The sequence below is a fragment of the Aotus nancymaae genome, unplaced genomic scaffold (genome assembly GCF_030222135.1).
Source record: "Aotus nancymaae isolate 86718 unplaced genomic scaffold, 86718_ANA_hifiasm-v0.15.2.pri h1tg000011l, whole genome shotgun sequence".
Lineage (NCBI taxonomy): Eukaryota > Metazoa > Chordata > Mammalia > Primates > Aotidae > Aotus > Aotus nancymaae.
In genome coordinates, this window is record NW_026988422.1 from 19800656 (window position 1) to 19826542 (window position 25887).

The 25887-nt window shown below is 35.9% G+C and overlaps 1 protein-coding gene across 3 annotated transcripts in view; it reads right to left on the reverse strand.

Annotated features, from left to right (window-relative positions):
- Nucleotides 1-3859: 3859 nt before the first annotated feature.
- Nucleotides 3860-25887, reverse strand: part of IGSF11 (immunoglobulin superfamily member 11) — a 137206-nt gene continuing 115178 nt past the window's right edge. The window contains exons 3-7 of one of the 3 annotated variants that reach the window (XM_064374652.1): nucleotides 25670-25877; nucleotides 23240-23395; nucleotides 8932-8982; nucleotides 7916-8066; nucleotides 3860-6202 (exon numbers count right to left, since the gene is read on the reverse strand). In XM_064374652.1, the coding sequence (XP_064230722.1) occupies nucleotides 5761-6202; nucleotides 7916-8066; nucleotides 8932-8982; nucleotides 23240-23395; nucleotides 25670-25877 (1008 nt within the window). In that variant the 3' untranslated portion in view covers nucleotides 3860-5760. Of the gene's footprint in view, nucleotides 6203-7915; nucleotides 8067-8859; nucleotides 8983-23239; nucleotides 23396-25669; nucleotides 25878-25887 lie in introns of all 3 variants that reach the window. The other 2 variants (XM_012463959.2, XM_064374653.1) reach the window with 2 other exon arrangements.

Consider the following 25887-nt stretch of genomic DNA (forward strand, 5'->3'; position numbering starts at 1 on the left):
TACAAAAGGAATGTCATCAAACTAAAAAATTCAATAACTCAAATAAAACCTTGCTGCCTGGGCTCAACAGCATAATGGAAATGACAGAGGAGAGAATTAGTAAATCTGAAGTCAGCTCAATAGAATTTATACAGTCTGAACAACAGAGATAGAATAGACTGAAAAAAACAAACAGAGATAACAACAAAGATCCATCATTAGACTGAGGAAAGATACAAGAGAGTATTTTAAAAGATAATGGCTGAACAATCCCAAATTTTTCAACTGCTGAAAGAAAAGAATTGTCAACCATGATTGCAATATCCAGTGAGGGATGAAGGTGAAACAAAGACATTCTCCAACACAGAAAGACTAACAGAATTTGTTGCCAGTACATCTATTTTTAAAGATCGGCTGAAGGGTTTTTCTTCAAAGGAAATGGCAGAAAAAGGAATCTCAGACAATTAGGAAAGAAGGAAGAACAAAATATTAACAAATCAAATCCAGCCATGCTTAAAAAGAATGACCAAATGGGATTTATTCCATGGTATGCCAGGCTGCTTCATTCAAACATCAATCAGTATAACTCAGACTATCAACACACCAGAAAAAAAAAAATCATATAATTATGTAAATAAATGCAGAAAAAGCATTTAACAAAATTCAACACCCATTCATGACTAAAACTCTCAGAAACTAATAGAGTGAAACATCCTCAATTGATTAAAAAGCATCTACCAAAACCTACACCTAACATCATATTTAATGGTGAAAGAATGAATGCCTATCCCCTAAGACTGGAAAAAGGTTACGCCACTTTTATCTAGCATAGTACTGTTAATTTCTAGTCATTGCAAGATGGTAAGAAAAAGAAATAAAAGGCGCATAGTTTGAAGAGGAAGAAACAAGACTACACCTATTTTCAAATGACATGATATTGTAGGTAGAAAATCCCAAGTAATCTATAAAGAAGTTTAAAAAAAAAAAAAACCTCAGAAGAAATAAATCAGCAAGGTTGCAAAATACAAAATTAAATATTTGATTAGTAAAACAACAAATATATAGAAACCAATATTTAAAAAACAATAATTTACAATTGCTTCATAAAATGAAATATTCATGTATAAGTCCAATAAAACATGTATCATATCTGTATCATAAAAGTTATAAAATGCTAATCAAATAAAATTAAAGAAGACTTAATGAATGAAGAGACATTGTGTTCACGGATAAGAAACCCCAACATCGTAAAGATGTCAATTCTTCCCAAAATGGATTCTATGGGCTTCAATGTAATTCATATGAAAATGGCAAGGTGTTTTGTAGACACACACCACCTTATTTCTAAAATTTATAAAGGCACAGGACCTAGAATAGGTAATGTAACTTTGAAAAAATAGAAGCAAGTGGGAGAAACCGCTCTACCAGATGTTAAGGCTAACTAAATAGCTGCCATTATCAGCACAGTATTGGTGGAGGGACTGACACACACACAAAATTAATGGAAGAGCCAGAGGACTCTGAAAGAGATTCACACAATTATGTCTAAGTGGTTTTTTTACAAAGGTGCAAAAGCAATTCGCTGAAGGAAGGACAGGCTTCAACACATGCTGCTGGAGCAACTGGGCATCCGTAGATGAAAATATGAACCTCAACCTAAACCTTATGATTTAAAAAATTAACTAAAAACGGATCACAGAATTAAATGTAAAACTATAAAACTTTCAGGAAAAAAACAACAGGTGAAAATCTTCAGGACCCAGGCAGGTCCAGGTAAAAAGTTTAGACTTGACATCAAAGGCACAATCCACAAAAGGAAAAATTAAATCGTGTCTCATCAAAATTTAAAATTTTTGCTTTATGAAAAACTGAAGAGAATGAAAAGACAGGCTATACACTGGAAGAAAATATTTGCAAACAATATATTCAATAAAGGATCTGTATCTAGAATATGTAAAAACCTCTCCAAATTCAACTTTTGTCAACAGTAAAAAACAAACAAACGAAAAAAGCATTCTGGTGAGGTTTTTTTTTTTTTGGAAGATGGGCAGAAGACACAAGCAGGTATTTACTGAAGAGGGCATAGAGATGACAAGCACATGAAAAGATGTGCTTAGCCATCAGGGAAGTGTGAATTTAAACCATTATCCCAAAGTTCACATGTTCTCACTCATTGGAGTCAAAATGAGCTAAAAATTAAAACGATTGTTCTCAGAAAGACAGAAAGTAGAATGATGATGATCAGAGGCTAGGAAGGGTAGCAGGTAAGTGGGGGAAAGTGGAAATGGTTTAGGTGCAAAAATATAGTTACAATGAGTAAGATCTGGTATTTGATAGCACAGCAGGTTGTCTATAATCAACAATAATTTACGGTTATCTTTTAAAATAACTAAAAAAGAATAGAATTGGAATGTTCTTAACACAAAGAAATAATAAATCCTTGAGATGATGGATACCCCAATTACCCTGATTTGATTATCATACATTGTGTGCTTGTATCAAAACATCACATGTACCCTATAAATATGTATAACTATTATGTACCAATAATTAAAAATACACTTTTAAAACCACTATAAGATATGGTATCACTACATACCTATCAAAATGGCTACATTTAAAAATATTGATAATACCAAATGCTGTCAAGTATTCAGGAAAACTGGATCACTCAGACTACTGGAAGAAATGTAAAATTAAATGGCCACCCCAGAAAAGGGTATGTCATTTTCTTTCAAAATTAAACATGTACTTACCACATGCAACCCAGAAACTGCACTCCTGGACATTTATCCCAGAAATATGAAAACATGTTCACACACAAACTTATTCACAAATGTTTATAGCAAATTTATTCCTAACAGCCAAAAACTAGAAACAACCCAAATATCCTTAATATCCTCCAATGGGTAAAATAAACTGTGATACCTCTTCTGTACCAAGGGAAATCACTCATCAATAAAATGGAACAAATTATTGATACATACTACAACTTGGATGGATCTCAAAGAAATTATTCTGAGCAAAAAAAAATTTTTTAAAGCAAAAGCCAGTCCTCATACTGCATTCCATTTATACAGCATTCTCAAAAAGACAAGACTGGAGAGATGAAGAACAGACAGTGATTGGGAGGAATCAGGAACTTGGGAAGGAGGATGGTGGCTATGACTGTGAAAGGACAGCATAAGGGATCCTGTATCCTAACTCTGGTATTGGTCACATGAAATCTACACATGTGATAAAACTGTATATAACTAAATGTGCACACACATACACACGAGTGCATGTACAAGTGTTGAACTCTCAATATGGTTGATAGATTATATCCATCAACTTGTGATACTGTACAATAATTATGCAAGATGTTACCATTGGGAGAAATTAGGTAAGAGGTATATGAGATCCCTGTTATTTCTTACAACTGCATGTAAAAGTATAATTATCTCAAGACAAAAAGTTAAAACAAATGAATGATCTAGTACACATCAAGAGCTACAATCATGCTCATAACTTGACTTAGCAATTTCAATTCAGAAATCAGCATTTATCTACTCAACACCCACATAAGGCACTGTGGTAGATGACAGAGATTCAGTGGTGAAAAAGGCACGCATAGAGACTGTCTTCATGAACTTTCAGTCTAGGAAATGGGAAAACAGCTCAATCTATGAAGAGGGTCACTACATCTTTAGTCATATGGGTAAAAACTGGAATCAGACTAAATTTCTAATAGAAAAAGGTTAAGTAATTTTTGGAATACCATATGCCTATTAAAATGACTATAAATATTATTTAATAGGATGGAGAAAAGCTTGTAACATTAAGGAGAACATTAAGTTTTAAAATGACATACTCATTAGTATTGACAATTAATGACAACTTGTCTTATATGAATAAAATTTTATTGAATTTTAGATAATTAGAAAGAATAAAGAAATGCAAGATAAATGCTTTCTAAACAGCATCTGATAGCATCATCTTTTCAGTGTCATAGTATTTTCACTTTTCTTTATAAAAAGTATAGACATTCATTTATTTAAATTTTTACAAAGTAAGAACCATCAAATGGAAAAAAAATAAGTAATGCTAAAGTAAATTCAGCTTTTTATCAATATTGAAATGGCAATGGTTAGGTTCTGAGTGTAGCCTTCTTGGAAAAACAGTGTCTGCAGCAGCTGTTGGTTTCCATTCATTCAAATAACTGAAAAAAAAAATGTCAGGAGGCCAATCCCTGTGAAGACTACGCTTGCAGGAAAAGAGAACAAAAAGCATGGTAGTAAGAGGAAGTGAGAGAACATATACAGAAAGAAAAGACACTCTTACTGAGACATGGGATATCATAAATAACCTAGAAAACAAATCTGGAAAGACATTTGTGGGTTGCTTAAAGTGTGGTTAAGGCAAGACAGTCACCAATACAAGTACGGCCAGATCTACATAGCACAAAATAAAGTGGGGGAGTTTGTAAATTAATCTGGTGAACCACAAGTCCAGCCAAGCCAGGTAGTAACCACAAAAGGAGTCTCTTTACAGTGGTATAAAATGCATTTGGGCAACAGTGCGACCCTGAGCTGACAAAAATGGAGGGCAGACACTCCCAGGAGCACACCAGAAGATATATATTTTGTCTCAGTGTTACCTCTTTTGCAAAAAGAACTATTTTGAAAAAAAAAAAAAAAAAAAAAAAAACGAAAACAAAACAACTTCTGCCCTCCATGACAAGTTAACTTTTACTTGTCAAATAAGGAGAAGGTTATCTATCCCAATACAAAAGGCATCAGGTGCTGCCCTCATTAAGACTAACCTACTGTAATAGCAAGGGAGATCTGAACAACCTTGCTCTGTTAGGCTGCTCAGCAAGGCCACAACCCCTTAGCTCTACCTTCCTGCCCACACAACCTAGCTCGTTCATGATATGATGGACCTCTATGGGCTCACTAAATACAACCATTGAACAAGGTGTTATACAACAGCTTTTTCTTTCTTAACCCAATGCCTCTCATGTATTTTAAAAAAAAAAAATCTTTTATAAAAAAATATTTTTCCAGGAAAAAATAAACAGTAATTGCCATGGACCTGTAACAGATCCTAGAATAACATAGACAGGCAAGAATCTGTCAATATAGCAATATTCCAAATATGAAATTCATGGTTCAGGAAGGGATAGCTAAATAAATAAATATGAAGGGGCTTCTCAAAGAAGTTTCCTTTGTTTTCCCCATTTCTTACTGAATTTTGTTCGTGTAAAAAGTTTTGATTATATGATAGAAGAGTCAGCCCTGTTGGGACCAATATTAACCATTTATACCATTAAGCCCTCTACATAACGAGGGAATTGGGAGAGACTGAACATATCACAGGGTTGCTCATTATTTTCTTAAAGACACCTACCTTTTAAAATAATTTCAATAAACTCCATCTGGCACTTTAGTCCTCTTAAAAATTATTAAGTTAGGCATGAAGAACAAGTCCATCTGGGCAGCAGTTTGGATTTTAAGTGCTATTCTGCTCTTATATCTTTTTCCTTGGCTTGGCACATCTTTGAGATCCAGCTTTTTAAACAGAATCCTAGGACATCTTTGGTGGGGAAGCAAGTCTTCATGATGGATCATTCCAGTCCATTTTACACATCTTAGTGGCCAAGTAACAGCATTGCCTTCTTCTTTGTGCATTTTACTAATATAAGAAAGTATTTCTTTCCCAGCACTCGCCCACCCTACCCTCCCCATTGTATGAGGGCATTCCATTTATTCATTTCTGAACACAACAATTCCTTACGTCCTATACCAAGGACCCAGCCCGACTCTGGGCAGGTACCATGACAGGTACTGCACCAATTCGCTCCAGCGTTGCGTGGCTTATAGTGTAGGAATGAGTGTGTGGAGGCCGAGGCTTTCTACTGACTGAACCATTGCTCCTGGGCATCACCTGTGGTGATGAACCCCTGTTGGCTGTCACTACCAGAGTCTTATGTTGACCCAGGACCAGATGGCTCCCATTAGCATAAATGGACGGTATGTTGGCATTGCCTGAGTGGAGGGAGAAAGACTGGCCCAAGTCACTGAAGTGGTTGAATGACTCTGCATTTCTATGAACTTTTGGATTGTTGCTCCAGTATCGACTGTTGTAGGTATTGGAAGAGGTTAGCGTGTTGTTGTCCGAGGAGGATATCTCAGTGTGAAATGCTTTGGCAGAAGAACTCTTGGGTGGAAGATCATCCTCTCTGAAAGGAACAAAATAAAGTTGTCATTAGGATTTACTTCAGGTTACCTCCTACCCTGGAATCTTTCTTTTCATGTTAAGGCTTATACATCTGAAAAACAAATCCAGGAGAGACTACTCCATTGTGAAAGCGAACACGGGGCAACCCTGGATGGCCTCAGCTTGCCATCCATTCCCTTTGAACAACAGTCAAGAAAATCTCTCCTCAGCTTCTCAGTCTCCAACAGTAGAAAAGGAAATCTCAGATCTCTTGGAGAATATCTCTTCCAATACAACTTCTAAATATATGTATGTAAATAAAATTCACATAAATATCTATCATATGGTAAATATATATTTAACAAATCCTGCTTTTTATATATTTATAGTAAATATATAATATCTTGCTTTATGCATATTTAAAGCAAATATTTATATATAGTAAACATATCTTTATTCACACATATATATTTACTATAAGTAGGAAATTAGTCCAAGAAGAAATCTACTACACTAGGTGCCATAAAATAGCTGGGAAATCAAACTATAAGTAGCAGAACTTCAAGAAATAATTAGAGTTGGCCTGATTTTATTGCCCTTTGGAGTTTGAGAAATCACTGTGGTGTGTGGATGGAGGCTTTCCTCAGTAATTTTATCCTGGGGTAGACTCTATCCCTGCATATGGCCCAAATTCTTAAGAATTACAAGAGGCTAAAAGAAGTCATTTATTTAAGATGTTAATATTAATAATTTAGATATTAATATTTATTTAATATTTATTGAGCACACTTTACAACATATTTCATATAAAACAGACATAAGCCCTACACCTAAGAAATCTATAGTCAATGAGGGTAGTAATCAATGCAAGAATTTCACAAGTCTGAAAGGTTAGGCAAGGGCTAAAGACAACATATGTGAGGAGGTGCTGTCTGGCCTAATCTAGACTCAGATCAAGGAATTTAGTAAAGAGATGGATCAAATGAGAGGCATGGTCCAGAAAGAAAGCAGGGGCTTGTGCAAAAGCCCTGAGCAAAGGGAAAACGCGAGACAGGCTGAGAGTGGTAAGAGAGAAGATAAGCAGGCAAGGATCAGACCCTGAAAGGCTGTGGTATGTCTCACTATGGAGACTACAGTCATTATAGCCTTTTCATAAAGGATATGCCATGATAAAATCTGAGACTGGGCCTGAACCCTCAAATTTCCCCAATATGGCAGGAGTCACTTTTCTTTAAAGATCATTTTGGCATTTTCTTAAAATGTTCATATTCTTATCTGAACTAACCTTTCTGAGCCAAACTGCCTTTCTGAGCCATAGTGCTGTGGCCTGTCTGTATACAGGCACTGGTATGTCCTTGTGGTGTTCCTTCCTGCTCTATCTTCACGTCTATTACAAATGTCAATAGTAAACACATGTTTTAGACACGTTTTATCTTTCCCATTGTGGCAGCCACCTAACCCTGCCTACCCTGGAGATACAGAAGAGAAGGGGAATTCTTCATTTGTATCCTCCTAGTTGGGCACATGCTGGACATTCCGCTCCTTCACAATCCATTGAAGAAAGTTGAATAGTACCATGAAGAAAAGTGACATACAAGAAAGTATCATTTAGGCACTTTAATTATCGTGGCCATCAAAGTTTTATGATTAGCAGATATATCTTAACTGCCAAAAATGAATAGAAATACACATTGGCTATTCAGGACCAATAAAAAAAAAAATCTGACACACAAACCTTATTTCATTAGGAATTTCTTCTTCTTCCTCCTCTTTATTTTTGCTTCTCCAGTAAAAGAATGCCCCTAAAATTAGTGCAATGCAAAAAATGATAATAACTGCACCAGTGCCAATGGCTCCAGCTATTAGTCCAATGTTCCTGGGCTGGGCTGTAAAATATATTTAAGGGATATTTAAAGAAAAGAGAAATCAAGAAATAGCATATACCCATGCAATTGTAATAAGAACATAAGTTTCCTAAAGAATCTGCTTAAAATGTATCAAACTGTCTAAAATCTTTCATCTATATAAAGTTAAACCTCAATTAACTTTCTACATTGTTAGTGGCTAGGACTAACATATAGTAGGCTCTGAACATACTTTGAATGAATAAACAATTACATGGCTTACACATTTTAGTAGAACAATACCTATATTAGGAAATAGCATCAATCTAACTTGCCTGATCCACCCTAAATGAATGCTAAAAATTAGGGGATATCTTTCTATCTCAACCCAGTCAGATAACTTCCTTTTGCAACCAGAATTCAAATATCCCAGAATTCTCAACTAAAGAAAAGTTTTCTACACTGCCATTTATAACCTAGACACCCAAAAATTATGCAGATATAAGAAATTAGAAAGAAACACAAGAAGGTCTTGCTATAACCCATAAGATTATTATAGTTTTTACAATGTCTGTAACATTATACAATAAGAACCAGTTCAATTCTAACAATCCTCAGGAGAAAGATACTTTGCCTTAAAGATTACCATATTGCTGAGGCTAGAAAGCATCATATTGCTGACACATTTACAAACTATTTTCAATAAAACCAAAATAATTTCTATTTAATCTTCAGACAACCTTAAGACAATTCAGTAGAACGCTTCATTTTCTGGTTTAACAAAGATCTTAGAGTTTCAGACCCAGAGTTGATATCAGAATTTCCATAAGCTTACGTGAAATAACCTGGAGATCCAGAAGACAGGTGCTGGTTCCAATAGCATTAGAAGCCACGCACTGGTACAAACCTGAAGACAGGACACTGATGTTCCGGATGGTGACTGTTCCCTGCACCTGGTCTGTCACAAAAATAATAATTGAGTGAGGATTTGGCAGGAATAATAGCAAAACCAAAGAAATCAGCAGAAGACTATAAAAACAGATGAACACTTGAGGCCTATCAATAAATTTCTTTTGCGGGGGTAGGGTGAGATATTATTGGTTCATAAACATTAAAGACTAAAATTATTATCTCACTTTAAAGACCTGTAACTTTGGAGGACTGTCCTAAATAAGAACAATCTTAAAACTGAATCTGCAGGTTAGCATGTAAAGTCCTAAGTGTTAGCAGACTTCCTTGAGGAAATGGTGGCTAGTACTTAACCTAGAGAATTTAAGGTAACATCAAACTCTAGTTCTGAGGAACTGCAATAACATAAAGATCATGTTAAACTTATATAATAATTTTAACTTCATGGTTGATGAAGAAAATATCAAATCTGTGCTCTAAGGTATAGACGGTTACACCCTAACAACATCTATTTACAGCTGTTTGTGTTAGTTCAGAGCCTCCAAGAAGCAGGCCCCAAGACAAGCATGAGGTTTACTGGAGGAAATACCAGCAAATGAAATGTGAAAGGAAGATGCAGAAGGCAGGGAGAGCCTCAGACTTTGGTGTAGGTCTCACCATTCACTGTCAAAAGGAGAGGGAAGCAAGGAAGATTGGGTAAGAAGAGTCTTGAGCTGCAACACACTTTTATGGAAGTGTCCACCAGGCAGATGGGAAGTCCTTGAGCCAAAGTCACCTGTTAAGGGAGTCCCATGCTTTACAGAAATAGGCCTGCACTAGTAGCCCTACTGTGGCTCATCACTGGCTAGGAAGAGCCCAGGTGAAGCTTGGCCTTGGTGAGAAGCAGTGGTGGATCTAGAGGGGAAGCAGCAGGGCTTTTAGTCAATTATGTTCCCCACATCAGGAGTTTGAACAACACATTTTCAATGCCACTGCACTGGTATTGCCAAGAAATGATTCAATAGTTCACATTTTAGTAATTCATCAATATTAGCATAATTTGATTATTCATTCCTATAAAATATAAATGACTTACAGGAATAATTTTTAAAAGTTAATAGTTACTAATATGTATCAAGCATTTGGTAAGCTTGTATATGCATTATTTCAATCTTTACAAATAATCCTGAGGTATTTTTATTATTAATCTCATTGAACAGTCAAGGAGACCGAAGCTTTAGATGTGTAATAATATTATACAGCTAGTTGTTAGGAAATTCAGTTGGATGAAGGCGCTGTCTTACCTCTAAGCTCTAGGCTTCATTGCCTCCCTTATACAGGAAAGATAACACATTCAGTCATCTCAACCATTCAAAATAGCTGCAAATTTAGAAGTAAACAGAAAAGCCTTCTAATAGGACAAGTAAAAAACTATTCTGACACAAAGTCCAAGCATGCCTGGGGCAACACCTGGAGCTATCCCCACCCTGGGTTACTTATTTTTAGATGGAACTAAGATTTAGTTAACTGGTTTCTGCTGGCAACCATCATCTCTATCAAGATAAAAGGCAGAAGCAGAGAGGAGGGGTCAGCAATGTGTGCATGCATTTAATTCATTCATTTAATAAATAAATATGTATTGAGCATCTTCCTTTGTGCTTGGTTTTCTGAGGATGGTGATACAATAATGAACAAGACAGGCCCAGTCACTTGCCCTAATGAGACAAGTATGCACACAATTACAATAAATGGGGTAAGTGCCAGCCAGGGCTAGAGGACAGAGCGTGATAGGGGAACAGACAGGAGAGACATCTAATGAGGACTGAGAAATCAAAGAGGCTACAGGGGAGGAGAAAAAAATTGCTGTCTCAGAAATTACCAGGCACACAGAAAGGTGCTTAATAAATAAATGTCATCAACAAATAAAAGGGTTGTCTACTCTTTAGTGTCTGTTGTGTACCACATACACTGTACTAACAGCATTAAATGTGCTTCATTTAATCTTCATAACAAGCTAACATTCTATATTCCCTACTTTACAAAGGTGAGACAGCTCAGAGAAGCCATGCAATTTGTCCAAGATCACAAAATACACAAGTAGCAGCAACCTATAAAATGAGGTTTGTCCAAGTCCAAAGTTTATACTCACCATACATACGCTTGGCAATCTAGAAAGGCACTTAAAGCCATATTATTCTACAGGGTGCGGCTATAGAATATCTCCTGACTAATAAATGTTACAATGCTGTATTTATAAACTAAGCCATCTGCCTAGCTCCCTCTTCAACACATGTTCTAATATCATCAATGCAAGAAAATCATAATCTCCTGCAAATCAACCATACAATTTGTGTTCCTGGGGTTTTTGTTGGTAGTGGTGAGGTTTCTTTCCCCCTAAGTTCTGGAATTCTAAAAATTTGATGAGCTCACATCAAACCAGTAATTTTGTTGACATTTCCAGAGACAATCTGGGAAATCTTAAACAGCTCCTCTACACAGCATTCTGCCATGTAGAAAGAGGTAAACTCTAAAGATTCTTGCTTTAAAACGTTATTTTTAAAAGGTTGAAGTCATTGTTCTTCCTTTTGTCTCTATAGACGCCAACACCATGAGCATGTTTCTATAAGAGAGTATTATTAAATGAGGTTGATATACTATGGTAGAGTTAACTCGGAATATAATCAGGGAATGAAACAGGTACATTGATAAGAGAAGATTAACCAGAACAAAATAGCCCTGTTTATGTAGACAAGGCAAAATGAAGATGGGAGCAACTCCAGCAAACAGCAGACTGTTTGCAGCCACAAAGCACACAGCCCTTCCTGAAACTAACAGGCTAATTCCTCAATCTGTCATTTCACTTGGACTGTCCGGGCAGGAAAGTAGTTTTCTGAAATATAGTTAAGAGAATAAATATTCTTTTGAACTTCTTTTAAAGCGTAGGGAAAGTTCAATGGTATGAAACCACATAACTTGGGAAGCTCAAAGGACATCACACCCCACTGTTTCAGTTCACAGCAACTATGCACCTGGTTCAGCAGCTACGTAACTGGCATAGAAGGCCCTTCTGAATTACAGAAACCCAAATGTTAGTGTACACATTTCCAGTTCCATCCTTTCTCCTTAGGTCCAGAATGCCGCCTCTGGGTGCCTAGTAGATGATGCTAAGAGCATGTTTTCCAATTAGACAGCCTAAGTTTGAATCTATTCTATCTCCTACTAGTCATGGTCTTGAGTGTGTTACCTGTTTTCCTTCATACATTTTAGTTTCCTCATCTGTAATATGGAGCTACCAAAGTGCCTACATATGGTAGGTTACTGAGAGGACTAAATGAGAGGTTACTATAGTACCTGAGAATGTTTCCATGTGGGAATTCCTTCCTGGCACTTCTAGGGGAACTGATATATGTTTCTGAATCATAAAAAATATTCAGTCAAGATATATGAAAAATGTCTAGTGTCTCCCAATAGATATTAATTCCCAACAGATACCGATCTTCTGGATTTGAAGAGTGACAGATAAGAATTCTTAAATCATAAATTATATTTTTCATAGGATTTCTATATTTTAAATGAGTGACTATAATAAACTGAACATATATAAAAGTTTCAGAAGTATTCTGTAGACTATATAACAGTGGATGTATACTTTAATATTTGAATGAATATATTACATGAAAATTATATTTCAATAATATGTAAAAATTATCCTAACCTGAAAAAGATATTTGTTAATTTTTTTTAAATGGTAAATAAAGGGAAAATTAATACAAAATAAATTACAAATTAAAATCTGTGAAAAAAACTTAAAGATAACATCACAGCTACTTAATTTTAAACACTATTACTCTTAAATTTAAAATATGACATTGGACACAGAACATTTTATTTCATTTTGTGTTGATGCTGGCTGAATTAAGACAGACAAAAGGAGGTGGAACAGGGAAAGAACCTGTTCCCATTAATAGAATGTCCAAGGGCACCTGCTCGATGGATATCAGGATACATACTGCTTCACAGCAGCTCAGTTTTTTTGGTCAATGATAAAAATATTTTGTCTGTTTGCCCTGATTTTGGTTTTGCCATTGAAATAGATATTGCTTTTGCCAAATCAGATTTTAAATTCATTTCTGATCTCATGTTAGTACATTTCAGAGCAATATTCTCATCCTCTTCTATTTGCATTTCTGCCATTCAAGTATTCACAAAGAGCTGAAGGCTACAGTAAATATTCAAACTTGTGAAAATACCAATGAACATTACTCAGCAACATTTGAATAATGCAGTGTGTACAAATACATTAGTATTTCCTTGCAAGAATGATTCACCATTAGCAACATACAAGACATACAAGACTTGGTGGGGCTATATATACTCATCACATGGCAAAAGCTACAAGCAAGACCAATTAGATTTTGACTGCTTCTCTCCTACCCACTTCTGTTGATACTGCTTTTACTTTTAAATGGACATTAATAGATTCTTCTGAATCAGTATATCTCTATGTTGACTGCTGCTCCTTAATTCGCAACAAATGGCACAGGGTGCTCAAGAAATGTTACCATTATCAGTATTTCAAACCCCATCTAGAGGTCCCAGGAGACCACTAATTCACTACCCTTCCTCAAGCAAACCTCTACAAATTCCCCTTCTGAGTTAAGATGGTTACTGTTGCTTCAGTGGCCCACAACAGGAATCTGAGTTAACTCTGACTCTTCTGAGTTCAAACATCTAATCAAGCTCAACATACTGTAATTTTTTCCTCAATCTCTCTCAAGTCTTACCCTTCCCCACTGTACCTTCTCCATCCCTGTCACTAGAGACTTAGTTGAGGTCCTCTTCATTTCTTGGTGGGGCTATTATCAAAGCCTTCCATTCATGACTAGCTGACAATCTTTCAGCCTGATTACTGACAGTTTTTAAAATGCACATCTGGTGATCTTCTCTTCTTTATAAATGTCAGTACATCTCTATAGATAGAGATAACATCCAAACTCCTTGCATATTACATAAAACCTTTCACGATCTGGACTTCACCTTTTCAAGCTCCTCTCTGGAGAAACCTCCATGAACCTTTATGTCAGCTTCACAGATCTTCACACTTAAAAATATCAAACTTTCACACTTGCAAGATTTTGAGAGCATGGTTCCCTGTAAAACCCACTTTTACCTAGTAAAACTTCTAACCATTATTTAAGATCCCTTTCCTGCTTAGGAACCCTTTTCCCTATAAGTTCTTCCTGGACTCCTCAGGGACAAGTAATATTTCTATAATTTAAATTTTATGGCACTGCATACATTTTTGTAGCATTAAATATGTAGTACTATGACTGTCTCTTTAAAACTGTCTCCTCCATTAGGCAGTGAGCTCTAGGACAGAGATATGTCTCTTTGTATTTCTCCACCTTCCCCAACACTCTGCTCTGAAGCAGTTGCACAGAATAAGGTGTGTGTTTATGTGTGTGTGTGCATACACAAGCATTTAAAAATAAATGAATATATAAACAAATTAATATAGTTATAACTGTTGGCATTCAATCTTTTAAAACAGAGGAAATACAGAACATTATATAGGATTTGTTTCTTTACGTCAAAGGGCAAAAATAAGGGAAAAAACTCATCTTCAGTTAGTATAACATCTTGATGAAGCAGAAATTAGCACTCATTTATTCAGCACCTTTAGTGGGTGAAAATTTTTCTGCTCCCCATGAAAAAAATGTATGGAAGCACTCTTCCTGGAAAGGGAAACAGCACTGTCAGTTCAAGAAACAGAATCAGGCTGTGTGTGGTGGCTCACACCTATAATCCCAGCACTGTGGCAGGCCAAGGCATTTGAGACCAGCTTGGTCAACATAGCAAGGCCCCATTTCCACTGTACGTATATAAAATTTGTTAGGCATGCTGGCATCTGCCTGTAGTCCTAGCTACTCAGGACACCAAGGCAGGAAGATAACTTGAGCCCAGGAGTGTGAGGTTATGGCAAGCTGTCATCATGTCACTGCACTCCAGCCTGGATAACAGAGCAAGACCTTGTCTCTGAAAAATGAGAGAGGAGAGAGAAGAGGAAAGAGAGAATAGAGATGGGGGGCACGGTGGGGGAGAGAGAGAGAGAGAATATCAAGATTCCTGAGTGTTACAAGCACGCCAAAAGAGCTGTAGTCCTTCTTAGCAGTTCTGGGCAAACCTAGTCTTTTCTTGGAGCCTCAGTCTTCTACCTTTAACATGAGAGTGGAACTATGGTGATATTTAAGATACTCTCCTGCTACAGCTATGATCTCTAAAGATATACACAGAGTTCTCAGTCAAGCAGGAGAGTTAATGATCTCTCTTCACTGTATTAAATTATGAAAGGATGAGGAAAACAGAGGATTTCTTACAAACCATGAAAGAAAAATGTACAATCTGGATTCAGAAAATGTGAACCATTAATAATAAAAATAATCACATCATACTTTATATTTACCAAGATAAAGAATGGCTAGAAAATTGATTGCCATTATTTACACATAATTTTTAAAAACACATTTTAAAGTTCTCTGTGCATCTTTAAAGTGTGAAGGTTATTCTCCCCTTTAAGTCAGAAAGGAGGTGTTTTTTCCCTAATTATCCCTCAGCTTTCCTTGCTGAGTTCAAGTTTTACTGAACCATCGTGAGAAACAACTGTGCTAATCTCCATCCATGGTTGCCAAGAAACTGCAGGCTTGGAGAGTGGGTGTCACTCCAGAAAGGAATCCCAGTCTATGGCTTGATATGCAGTTCCTGTGAGCTAGCTCCAGCCCTGGATTTTCAATTGCTGCAGGACAAACCCCATGGTGCCTCACATCTCCAATCATCTCACTCAACATCACAGGGCCCAGCCGCCCGACCACCCTCACTGTATTGACAATCATCCCTTTCTTGTTTTGCTCATCCCTTCATCTTCCCAAAACCTCTAGAGATGTTGGCAGAAACAAATAGAAAATATAACTCACAGTTTTAGAGAAACTACAAAAGAACAATCCAGGTGAAAAGTTTACATGAGGACAACAGAAAAGGGATGTCACCATGAAGAAAAGTTAACTACACAACAAACAGGAGGATTAGCATACAAAGAGCATCAAGTTATGTGACAGTGACTATAAAATTACTATGCTTAAAATTATTAATACAGAACAGTCACCATAATAAAAGACCCAAAGTAACACAGAAATAGCCAGGTGCTGTGACTCACACCTATAATCCCAGCTACTCGGGAGGCTGGGGTAGGAGGATTGCTTAAGGCCAAGAGTTTGAAGCTGCAGTGAGCTGTGACGGTGCCACTGCACTGTAGCCTGGATCACAGAATAAGACTCCATCTCTTAAAAAAAAGAGAGGAAAGAAAATAAGAAAATAAATTTTAAAATTCAGGGATAGGCTGAACAGCCATCAGAGCAGAAGAAAGAACTGGTGATCTGGAAAAATAAAAAACAAAAACAAAAAATAACCAGAATGCCGCACAGAAAGGTAAAGAAATTTACTGATAAGCAAAGGGTTAAAAGACACGGTGTACAGAATTAAAAGAGTAAACCAAGAGCTAGTAGGAGAGAAAAGGCTAATATTCAAAAATACAAGGACAGAGAATTTTCCAGAAGTGACAAAAAACACAATCTCTCAATTTAAGAATAACCACAAGCCCATAGCAGAATTAATAAAAATTAACACATACCTAAACTATATTCTAGGATCTACAGAACACCAAGTCCAAAAAAAATGCAAAAAGCAAAGGAAGGAAAATGCAAATGCCTATAGATTACCAGCAGATTTCTCAATAGAAACAAGAAAGGCTGGAAGAAAATGGAACATTTTCAAATTCTTGAGGAATGATAACTAATAATCTAGCGTTCTATACTAACTAAACTGCATTCAAGAGTGTAGGGAAAAAATATATTTTCAGAAAAACGAACCTAAGAACAACTTAACACTCATAGATCAGTGCACTTCAATATAAGAAAATGGAACAGAGAAAAACTGACTGTGATGAAAGAAGCAATGCTGAGCCAAAAAAACTGGCAGACTTTGGGGTAAATCTAAATAAAACTGAAATGTCCGTAAATAACAACAAAAATAAGGATGATTAATAAGGAGAAAAGTTAAAAATAAGGTGGAATATACTAAAGCCAAGAAAATAACTAAAATGCAGACAATAAAAGTACAGAACTTAAACATATGAGAGAGAAGTTGAGAGTCATGATGGATAGAATAAAAATATCCAAAAAATGGCTAATAGGAGACAAGAGAGAGAACTAATGAGATGAAATATTCACACAGAGTAGGGGAAATGGAAGAAATAAAGCTTTCTATGGTCCTATTATTTGGATAGGCAGTAGAGTTTTTTTTTACTTCTAGACTACATTAAATCAAGTATATATTTAAGAACTTCAAGAATAGGCACTAAGAGAAATACACTTATAACTTCAAAAGTAGAGGAGAAAAAATATTATTATAAATAATATTTGAATAATCAGTAGAAGCTATGGGAAGAGGGGACATAAAGAAAAAACCTTAATAAATAGAAAATCTCAAATAAAATACTAGAAATTGAACTATACCCATAATCATTAATATAAATGAATTCAAAGGACAGAAGCTCTCAAGATTATGGATTGAAAACCAAACTAAATCCAGATATATGCTGTCTATAAGTAATACATCAAAACACAAAGCATGGAAAACTGAAAGCCAATGAACCATATAATAGAAATGTGCCAACAAGAATTAGCCAAAGAATGCCACTGTAGCTTTTTAAACATAGAGAAACAATGAGGTATAACAAATCTGTAAGCACCTAATGACACACTAAAAACAGATAAAGAAAAACTGGCATAACTGTAAGAACAAATTGACAAATCCACAGTCTTACAGTGTGATTTTTAAACACAAATTTCTCATAAAATCAGAGCCAATGCATGTAAAATATTGCTCAAGATATAGAATACTGAATAACACAATTACCACACTTCATATGCAATGCATGTACAAATACATACCCTAACACCTGCAACTGAACATAATGGCTCTTAAATTCTCCACCTTGCTGGCTCCACTATAAACACACTGGCCTCTTTGATATTCATCAAATGCATGAGCACATGTCCACCTCGAAGCCTTCATATGTCCATTCCCTCTGCCTAGAATGCTCTCCAGTCCCCATATCCACATGGCTCATTCTTTCATTATCTTTAAATATTTGCTAGAATATAATGAGGCTTACCTAAGCACCTTACTCAAAATTGTTGTTCCTCATCCCCTAATCTATTTTACCCTGATGTAATCTTTCCCCACAGAACGTTGCACCTTATCACAAATTCTGCAATTTACTGATTATATTTCATCTCCACCCATTAGAATGTAAGCTCTACAAAGAGAAGAATATCTATTCTGTTCACCAATGTATCTTCAGCACCTAGAACAGTTTCCAGCACCTGATAGGTGCTTAACAAACATTTGTTGAATGAATGAATGAATGAGTGAATGAAGTACAGAAATTTATGCAAGTTACAAGAGGTTAGATAAAATCAAAATCTGGGTTTAGCAAGATAGATTTTAAAAATAGAGGAAAGGCAAATATAAACAGTATTAGGAATGAAAAGGGGACTAAATACAGAGTTTAAAACTTCGTAAGAGAATAATAATGATGGTAATTTAAATATTAATATTTAAGTAAGGGCTTACACATGCCAGCTGCTGTTCTGTACATCTTCCATGCTTATTCATTTAATCTTTGTCCAACCATAAGTTAGTTACAATGATTGTCTCCATTTTACAAATAAGAAAACTAAGACACTAGGTCACGTACCCAGTGATTCCTGGATTCAAGACTCAAAACTATGTCCACTGATTCCAGAACTTACACTCTTAAATACGTTATTCTGTTTCTGTACAGAGAATTCTATGAACATCTTGATGGTGATATGTATAACTTGGACAAAAAAGACTTTTCCAGAAAAATATGGAAGATACAGAAAATCTGTACCATTAGAGAAACTAAATCAGTAGTCAAAAATCTACCAACAAAACATAAGAGCTAGGCAAACTTTCATAGGCAAATTCTATAGAATCATTGTGATGTTCAGCTTATTCATACTAGTCCAAAGAATAGAAAAAAAGAAAAGCTACAAAACTAATTTTATAAGATTATTTGGTATTATATGACACTAAAATTGAACTAGGATGATAGAAGACAGAAAAAAAACCTATAGGCCATTCTCATTGTGATCATTGATACAAATATTTTCTTAAAATATCAGCAAACCTCATGGAACAATTTATGTTTTTAAATCTCAATCAAGGAGACTTTATTCCATAAATGCAGGGATGTTTTAACAATAGAAAATGCTAAACGTAATTTATTTATTGAAATTTGGGCCCAGATAATTCTTTGTTGGGAGGGCTTTCCTTGTGCATTATACAATTGCTTTTTCTTTTTTCACCAGCTTTACTGAAGCACAAATGACTAATGAAAATTGTGTATATTTATGGCATATGATATGATATTTTGATATACATATATACTGTGAAAAGATTACCACAACCAAGCTAATATGTCAATCACACCACATAACTACCTGTATATGTGTATGTGGTTGGGAACAATTAAGATCTACTCTCTGCAAATTTCTAGTGTACTATACAGTAATGCTAAATATAGCCATCATACTGTACATTAGATCTCCATAATTTATTCATCCTGAATAACTGAAACTTTGTACCATTTAACCCACATCTCCCCATTTCCCCCACTTCCCAGCCCTTGGAAACCACCATTTTATTTTATGTTTCTACAAGTTCAACTACTTTAGACTCCTCATTGTCTTAGTTTGTTTAGGCTGCTATAACAAAATACCATAGACTGGGTACTTTATAAGCAACAGAAATTTATTTCTCATAGTTCTGGAGGCTAGGAAGTCCAAAATTAAGGCCCCTGTGGATTCAGTGTCTGGTAAGAGCCCATTTCCTGGTTTCTAGATGATGATGTCTTCTTGCTGTGCCCTTACAGGACAGTTCTTTGGGTGGTCTGGAATCAACTCAGTTCTTCCCATTTTCTTGCTCGCTGTTCTCAAGAATAACTATAGAACATGCTAGGAAAACAATATCCTGAGTTAAGGAGGAACTGACTGGAACACCTCAGGCTCTGTTCCAGATCCTTCTAAAAACAGGATGCCCTTCAACACTTTAGCGCAGTGACACTTGGGTACAAAACTCAGGTTGAGCTGCTTTCTGGGTTCTCTCAGCTGATATGCAAGAGGGAAGGTGCAGACTAGACTCTATCTGCTCCAGGCAGCTTTTCTGAGCCTTGTGGAACTGGCTTTCAATGAATGCTAGGCTTCTGTTGTCCTCTGCTGCCTGTTAAGTAATAAATCCACTTCATGAAACTCATTTTGTGTATGAATGTACTGTCTCACGAGTCTCGGGCAAGTAACCAGTGCAGAGTGAATTTGCTTCACAGTCCTTACTTGGTGAAAGGGACTAGCTAGTGCACTGGGTCTCTTTTATAAGGTTGAGGACATCATGCCTTTTTACCACTAAGTACTTTAGTGAATCCTTTCTAAAAACAAAGACAGGTTTTATATCATCACAGTACATGCATCAAAGTCGAGAAATTTAACTCTGATCTAACAGCATTCACTAATCTATAGTTTATATTCAGTTTCATCAGTTATCTGAACAATGTCTTTTATAGCTATTTATTTCCCTGTTCAGATGGTAAGCCAATATTCTTCATTACATCTAGTCATCTTAACCCATTTATGCCCAGTGTTCCATTACTGGAACGCTAAGCATGTGGGAGTAATTTATATCCTACTGCTCAAGGTCATTGCCAAGGTCTGATTGCAAAAAAAATCACAACCTCAGGCATAAATGAGTTAACTCCCTAGTCTTTTTCAATATGGAGAGTTTGGCCTTCACATTTGTTTGCGGTTTCCTCATGATAAGATTTAGGTTATGTGTTTTTGACAGTAATATCACAGAAATGATGTGTCCTTCTCAGTACATATATTAGGAGGTACGTGATATCAGTTTGTCACAATATTGGTGAAGTTTACTTTGATCACTTGGTTAAAGGGGTATCCAACAGGTCTCTCCCTTATAAAGTTACTTTTTTGTCATTAATAAGCAATTTGTGGGGACATACTTTGTAACTAAATAGCCTGTTTCCCATCAAACTTTTGCTCACTGTTTCCACCTCAATGACAATTTTCTAACTCCATTATTCCTTGTATACACATTAGTTGGCATCAGACTCTGGGGAAAAAAAATGCTTGCTCTTTGACTCCATTTATTTATGTTTATCTGTAGGGATTTGGTGATTCATATTTTATTCTATGGACTATATATTTATTTTAATGTTCAAATTGTCCCAGATTTGGCCAGAGGGCGTTCCCTCAAGCTAGTCCCTATATATAAAAGAAATTCTAATCTCAAAATATTGTTCCCTTGTCACCAACCAGACTTCTGGGATGCACTTTCCTGCTGTCAAAAATTCTTTTTTCAGAGAATGCATCATGAGTTTATATTAAGCAACTGTAAACATAATTAGTAAAGTAAATCCTCTGCAAAAAAATTTAAGTTATTTTGGGGTAATATTCTATTTTGAGATCTACTTTATTAATATGGATATCAAGAGATAAATTTGAATTAAAAATATTACAATTTAATGTACATGATTATGATAGATATGGTTATCCAAAGTAATTGTGATAATCAATCCAGAGTTTAAATTATAAAAGACAAAGTTTTCATCCTTGTCATTCAAGGTCACTTTTATACCTAAAGTTGCAGAGTATTCAAGTTGAAAAGAGGATATTGTATCAAGAAATCTGACTGATATATACTTATCCAGAAATAAAAAGGTTACGGAAGGCTCTTTGTACAGCTATTTCTCAACTTACATATAAATAACCATTGTCAACTCTTGATTTAAAATTCCAAATTCCATCCAATATTCCACAGAGATATTATAAATAAAAAAACAAAATGCTGCCACAGAGGACCTTGAAGTTATTGTTAACCCATTTAAAAAAAAAAAAAAAAAAAAAAAAAAAAAGCAACATGAGCCCAGAGAGGTGAACTGTACAGAAATACTAGAAAGTCGAAAATCTGAATACCATTTTCAACAGTCAAGACAAGAGCTATTTCAATCATGCCATTTACAATGGTGAGATTGACAAACCAGTCCACAAAAGCAGCGATTTAGCCAACAGTGTGTCTGAAACATCTAGCAATGAACAACAGTATTGCAGCAATCATTTTTAAAGTAATAAAAAGTTATTATGTTGAAAAGAAGTTTTTTTAAAAATGATGAATTTGAGGCTAGGTTAATTAAAAGATGATGGGAAAGTCCATCAATATTAGTTGGGATTATTAGTGGAAATTTATAGGCTCTTTAGAGGCTTGTGGCACTGGCTCGTTAATATGAATAATTTTACTACAACTTAGGACTTTCCTTTTCCATGACAGATGTGGACCAACAATATAATTCAGACTTATCAGGCATAATTAAGGTGGTTTGGGGCCTCTCCATTAACTGCTAACACTTTACGTTTAAATTTCAGATTTGTAAATCTACCCTGAGAATACTACAAGAAACATTTTCTGTATTAGAGATATAATAACCAAATACAATAACCAAAGCTGCTAAATTTTATTTTCTTGAACCAGAGTATTTTATAATATGATTCTGTATCTTCCCCTCATTTTATCTGACAGAATCTCTTCAATTTTTTAAGGATGTCCTCTTTTAAATTAAATTTAAAGAGCTGGGTTTACATGTAGAAATCATCCATGATACTCAGGCTTCCTCCATTATTACCTGTCTGGGCTGACCAATTCCTGGATCTGTTGTGACCTGAGGCCTTTTCCTTTACTCTTTCCTTTCCTCCTCCTCTAACCAGATTTGAGGCTGAAAACAGAAGGATCAACCCTCTTGACACTATGCTCATGTTTCCCCTAGTAAAACAGGCAGCTCTACCTCAAGCAGGAAGTGTATTCTTAGATATAAACTTAAAGAATTATCTTACAGTTAATGCAAAGAAGCTATCATTTAGATACTTTAAATCTTCACATGAATGGAACCAGAGTTTCCATATATAGTTACCACTGGATGAAATACATTTCATAAAGGCAACATAGAGAAGAGAGAGTAAATTTTTTATTCACTTTAAAGCTGAAAACACAAAACGATCCAGAAAGCTTTTTCAGCAGTTATAGGTGTTATTTTTCAAACCTATTAAAGTTAATTACTTTTTTAATCTTAGAATCAGAATTGTCCATGATAACTAATAAAATGGGTAAAGCAGCACTGTACATACCCTGAGTGGCTGTTGGAGGTAGTTTGAGGGTATTGTCTAACTTCTCCCAAAGGTAAGTTGGTCGAGGAATGCCTTCCTCTGAGCTACAGAGCAGGATGACATCGCTGCCAATATCCTGGGATCCTTGGATTTGGCAGTGTGGGGCAGAAGGGGGAACTATAATAGGAAGAGTAAGCAATAAAGTACACATTTTACTGTGAGCCAAGTGATGACGGAGGAGATATCAACATTCAGTACACTGGACCCTTAGATTACATTGTTTTGGGAACGTAGGAGACAGACAGCCTCACGTCTGAAACCAGAGGAGTCATGTACCCATTCACAAGTCTTAGGCACAGGTGCAGGCCTGCAACTTGGGTAAACAGGGGGAAAATATGTACTAAGGACCTTCACCCTTTGATTGTATTTTCAAGATATCTTAAGATCTTCCTTTCACTCTGCTTCATCTAAAGAAGAATTCTTAAGATCCATTGTGTCATCATGTTGCTTTTAAAAACATTGCTGAAAGAGGCCACATTTAGAGATTTGGCAGGGCAAGGGAAAAGCCACTTTTAGAGTTGGCAGGGTAAGGGAAAAGCAACCCTTACCCTGCCAACTATTCTCCAGCTAAGACCACCTTAACAAGGTCCTTCGTTCCTTTCCAAACAAAAACTGGACAGACCCACTTTATACCAAATTCTGCTTTATGGTGGGGAAAGTTAAACTAAGGTTCAAGTAAAAGCAAAGTTGATGATAATGCAGTGGACATTTCATGATCGTTAAGACAGGACATAAAAAATATGGAACAAAAATTACCAAAAAGAACACTAAAGGAAGAAGGTGGTGATATATAGTAACAAGAAAAAAATAATTATAAACTAAGCCCATAGCTTGAAGTTTCATACTGGGGAATGCAGACAGTAGTGTTTAAATCCAATTTATGATTTATTTGTAATGCTAATGACTTTTCAGTAAATATGTTCACCCTTTCTAAAATGAATAAATGAATGAAAAAAATGAATGCAGAGTATACAGAGGAATCAGAAATAAAGAGTAGGTAGGGGAAGAGAGAACAATAAAAGGGTATAGGTAGGAAGAGTAAAAATCCTAGAGAATCCTAACTACTGTGGTGGGGCAAATCAATCTTTGGCTGCCTTTGTCATTGCCACTGTGATGCCAGGAAGAGAAACCCGAAATAATTCTTTGGCGGTAGTGCTAATTATAAAATAAATTAAGGGCTTCTGTCTTCTTTAAAAAAAAAAATGATGCTGAGAAGTCTGGACAAACAAAAAAGAAGTAAGGTTGGATAATATGGAAAGCCAGTCACCTAACTTACAGGTATAAGTAACAGAATATTTAATTCCATTAGAACTCTGTACTCAGTACTCAGAGTATTTTAGGATCTATACAATCTTTAATATAATACAGTGAATATGATTCTGAGAACAGAAATCCCCAACTTGGTCATTACTTTTCTTATTCTGTTTGAAGGCTGGGAGAAAAAAGCACTAGGGGCTATAGCGTATTCTTAAAGAAGGAAAATGACAGGAATTCACAACACCTTTATTCTTAAATGACTCAACAATGAAGGAAAAAGAAAGGAGGGTGGAGTTTGACAAGGACTACAGCAGCAGGTTCTGAGACTTGAGCAGGATGGAGAATCAAGAACATCAATCTTCTCTAAGTACTTTTTCCATCTCCCCAGATGAACTGAGTTTAGCCACCTCTACCACAAATATTCATTTAGAAAGCAGTATTTCATATTATAGACAGAAGAATTGAAAAATAAAACATGTTTATGATGGATATAATTTAGTATGAGATAGTCTAACAACATGGTGCAATGGAAAGAGTGCTGGTTTGAGTAAGAAGAGCTAAATTTTAATATAAACTTTGCTGTTTATTTTCTACATATTCTGTGGGAAAAACCCTAAATCTATTGGTCTCAGTATTAAGGTGATAATGTGATTTATTCTTCAAATAAGGATACTTGTGGGAGGAAAAGGTATTACAATTACATCAGGACAACAGGTGCAAGCCAAGAACTGTGGTGAACCTACTCAGTGTTACATAGATAAGAAGTAATAGTATTATTCTCACACGTGCTAAAACTTCTGCTGTGCACTCAAGTAATTCTTGATTAAATTTGCTCTCAACAGTAAGTTCTGCCCTGTAGAAGCTTAAGAAAAGTGAGAGATCACTTCTGAGAGTATTTGATACCATCTTTCTTCACCTTCAGAAAATGTCATTAAAGAAAAGTTTTAGAGACCACCAGAAAGGAGTGGGGAGACTATCTGTAGGAAACACAGAGAAGCAGAGAAGAGGCAGAACTGAGAGAAGACAGAAAAAGGACATAAGAGGACTGAGGGGGTAGAAGGAAGGGCAGAGTAAGTATGCTTGACTAGATGCATAAGTAAAGCCCGAGCCGCCCAGGACTCTTTTGTCACTCACCTAACACCGTGAGACCGGTGACCCCAATGTTCCTGCCCCCTCTGTCTGGAAGGTTGTTGACCAGACACTGGTAGGTGCCTGTATCTGATAATTGAGTGTTATTAATGAAGATAGAGACATTGGTAGCTGGCATGGTGCCTGTAAATCCTACCCTACCATGGAACCGGGGGGCACCGTCAAACGTCTGTCCACCCTGATACAGGATGACCTGCAAAAGA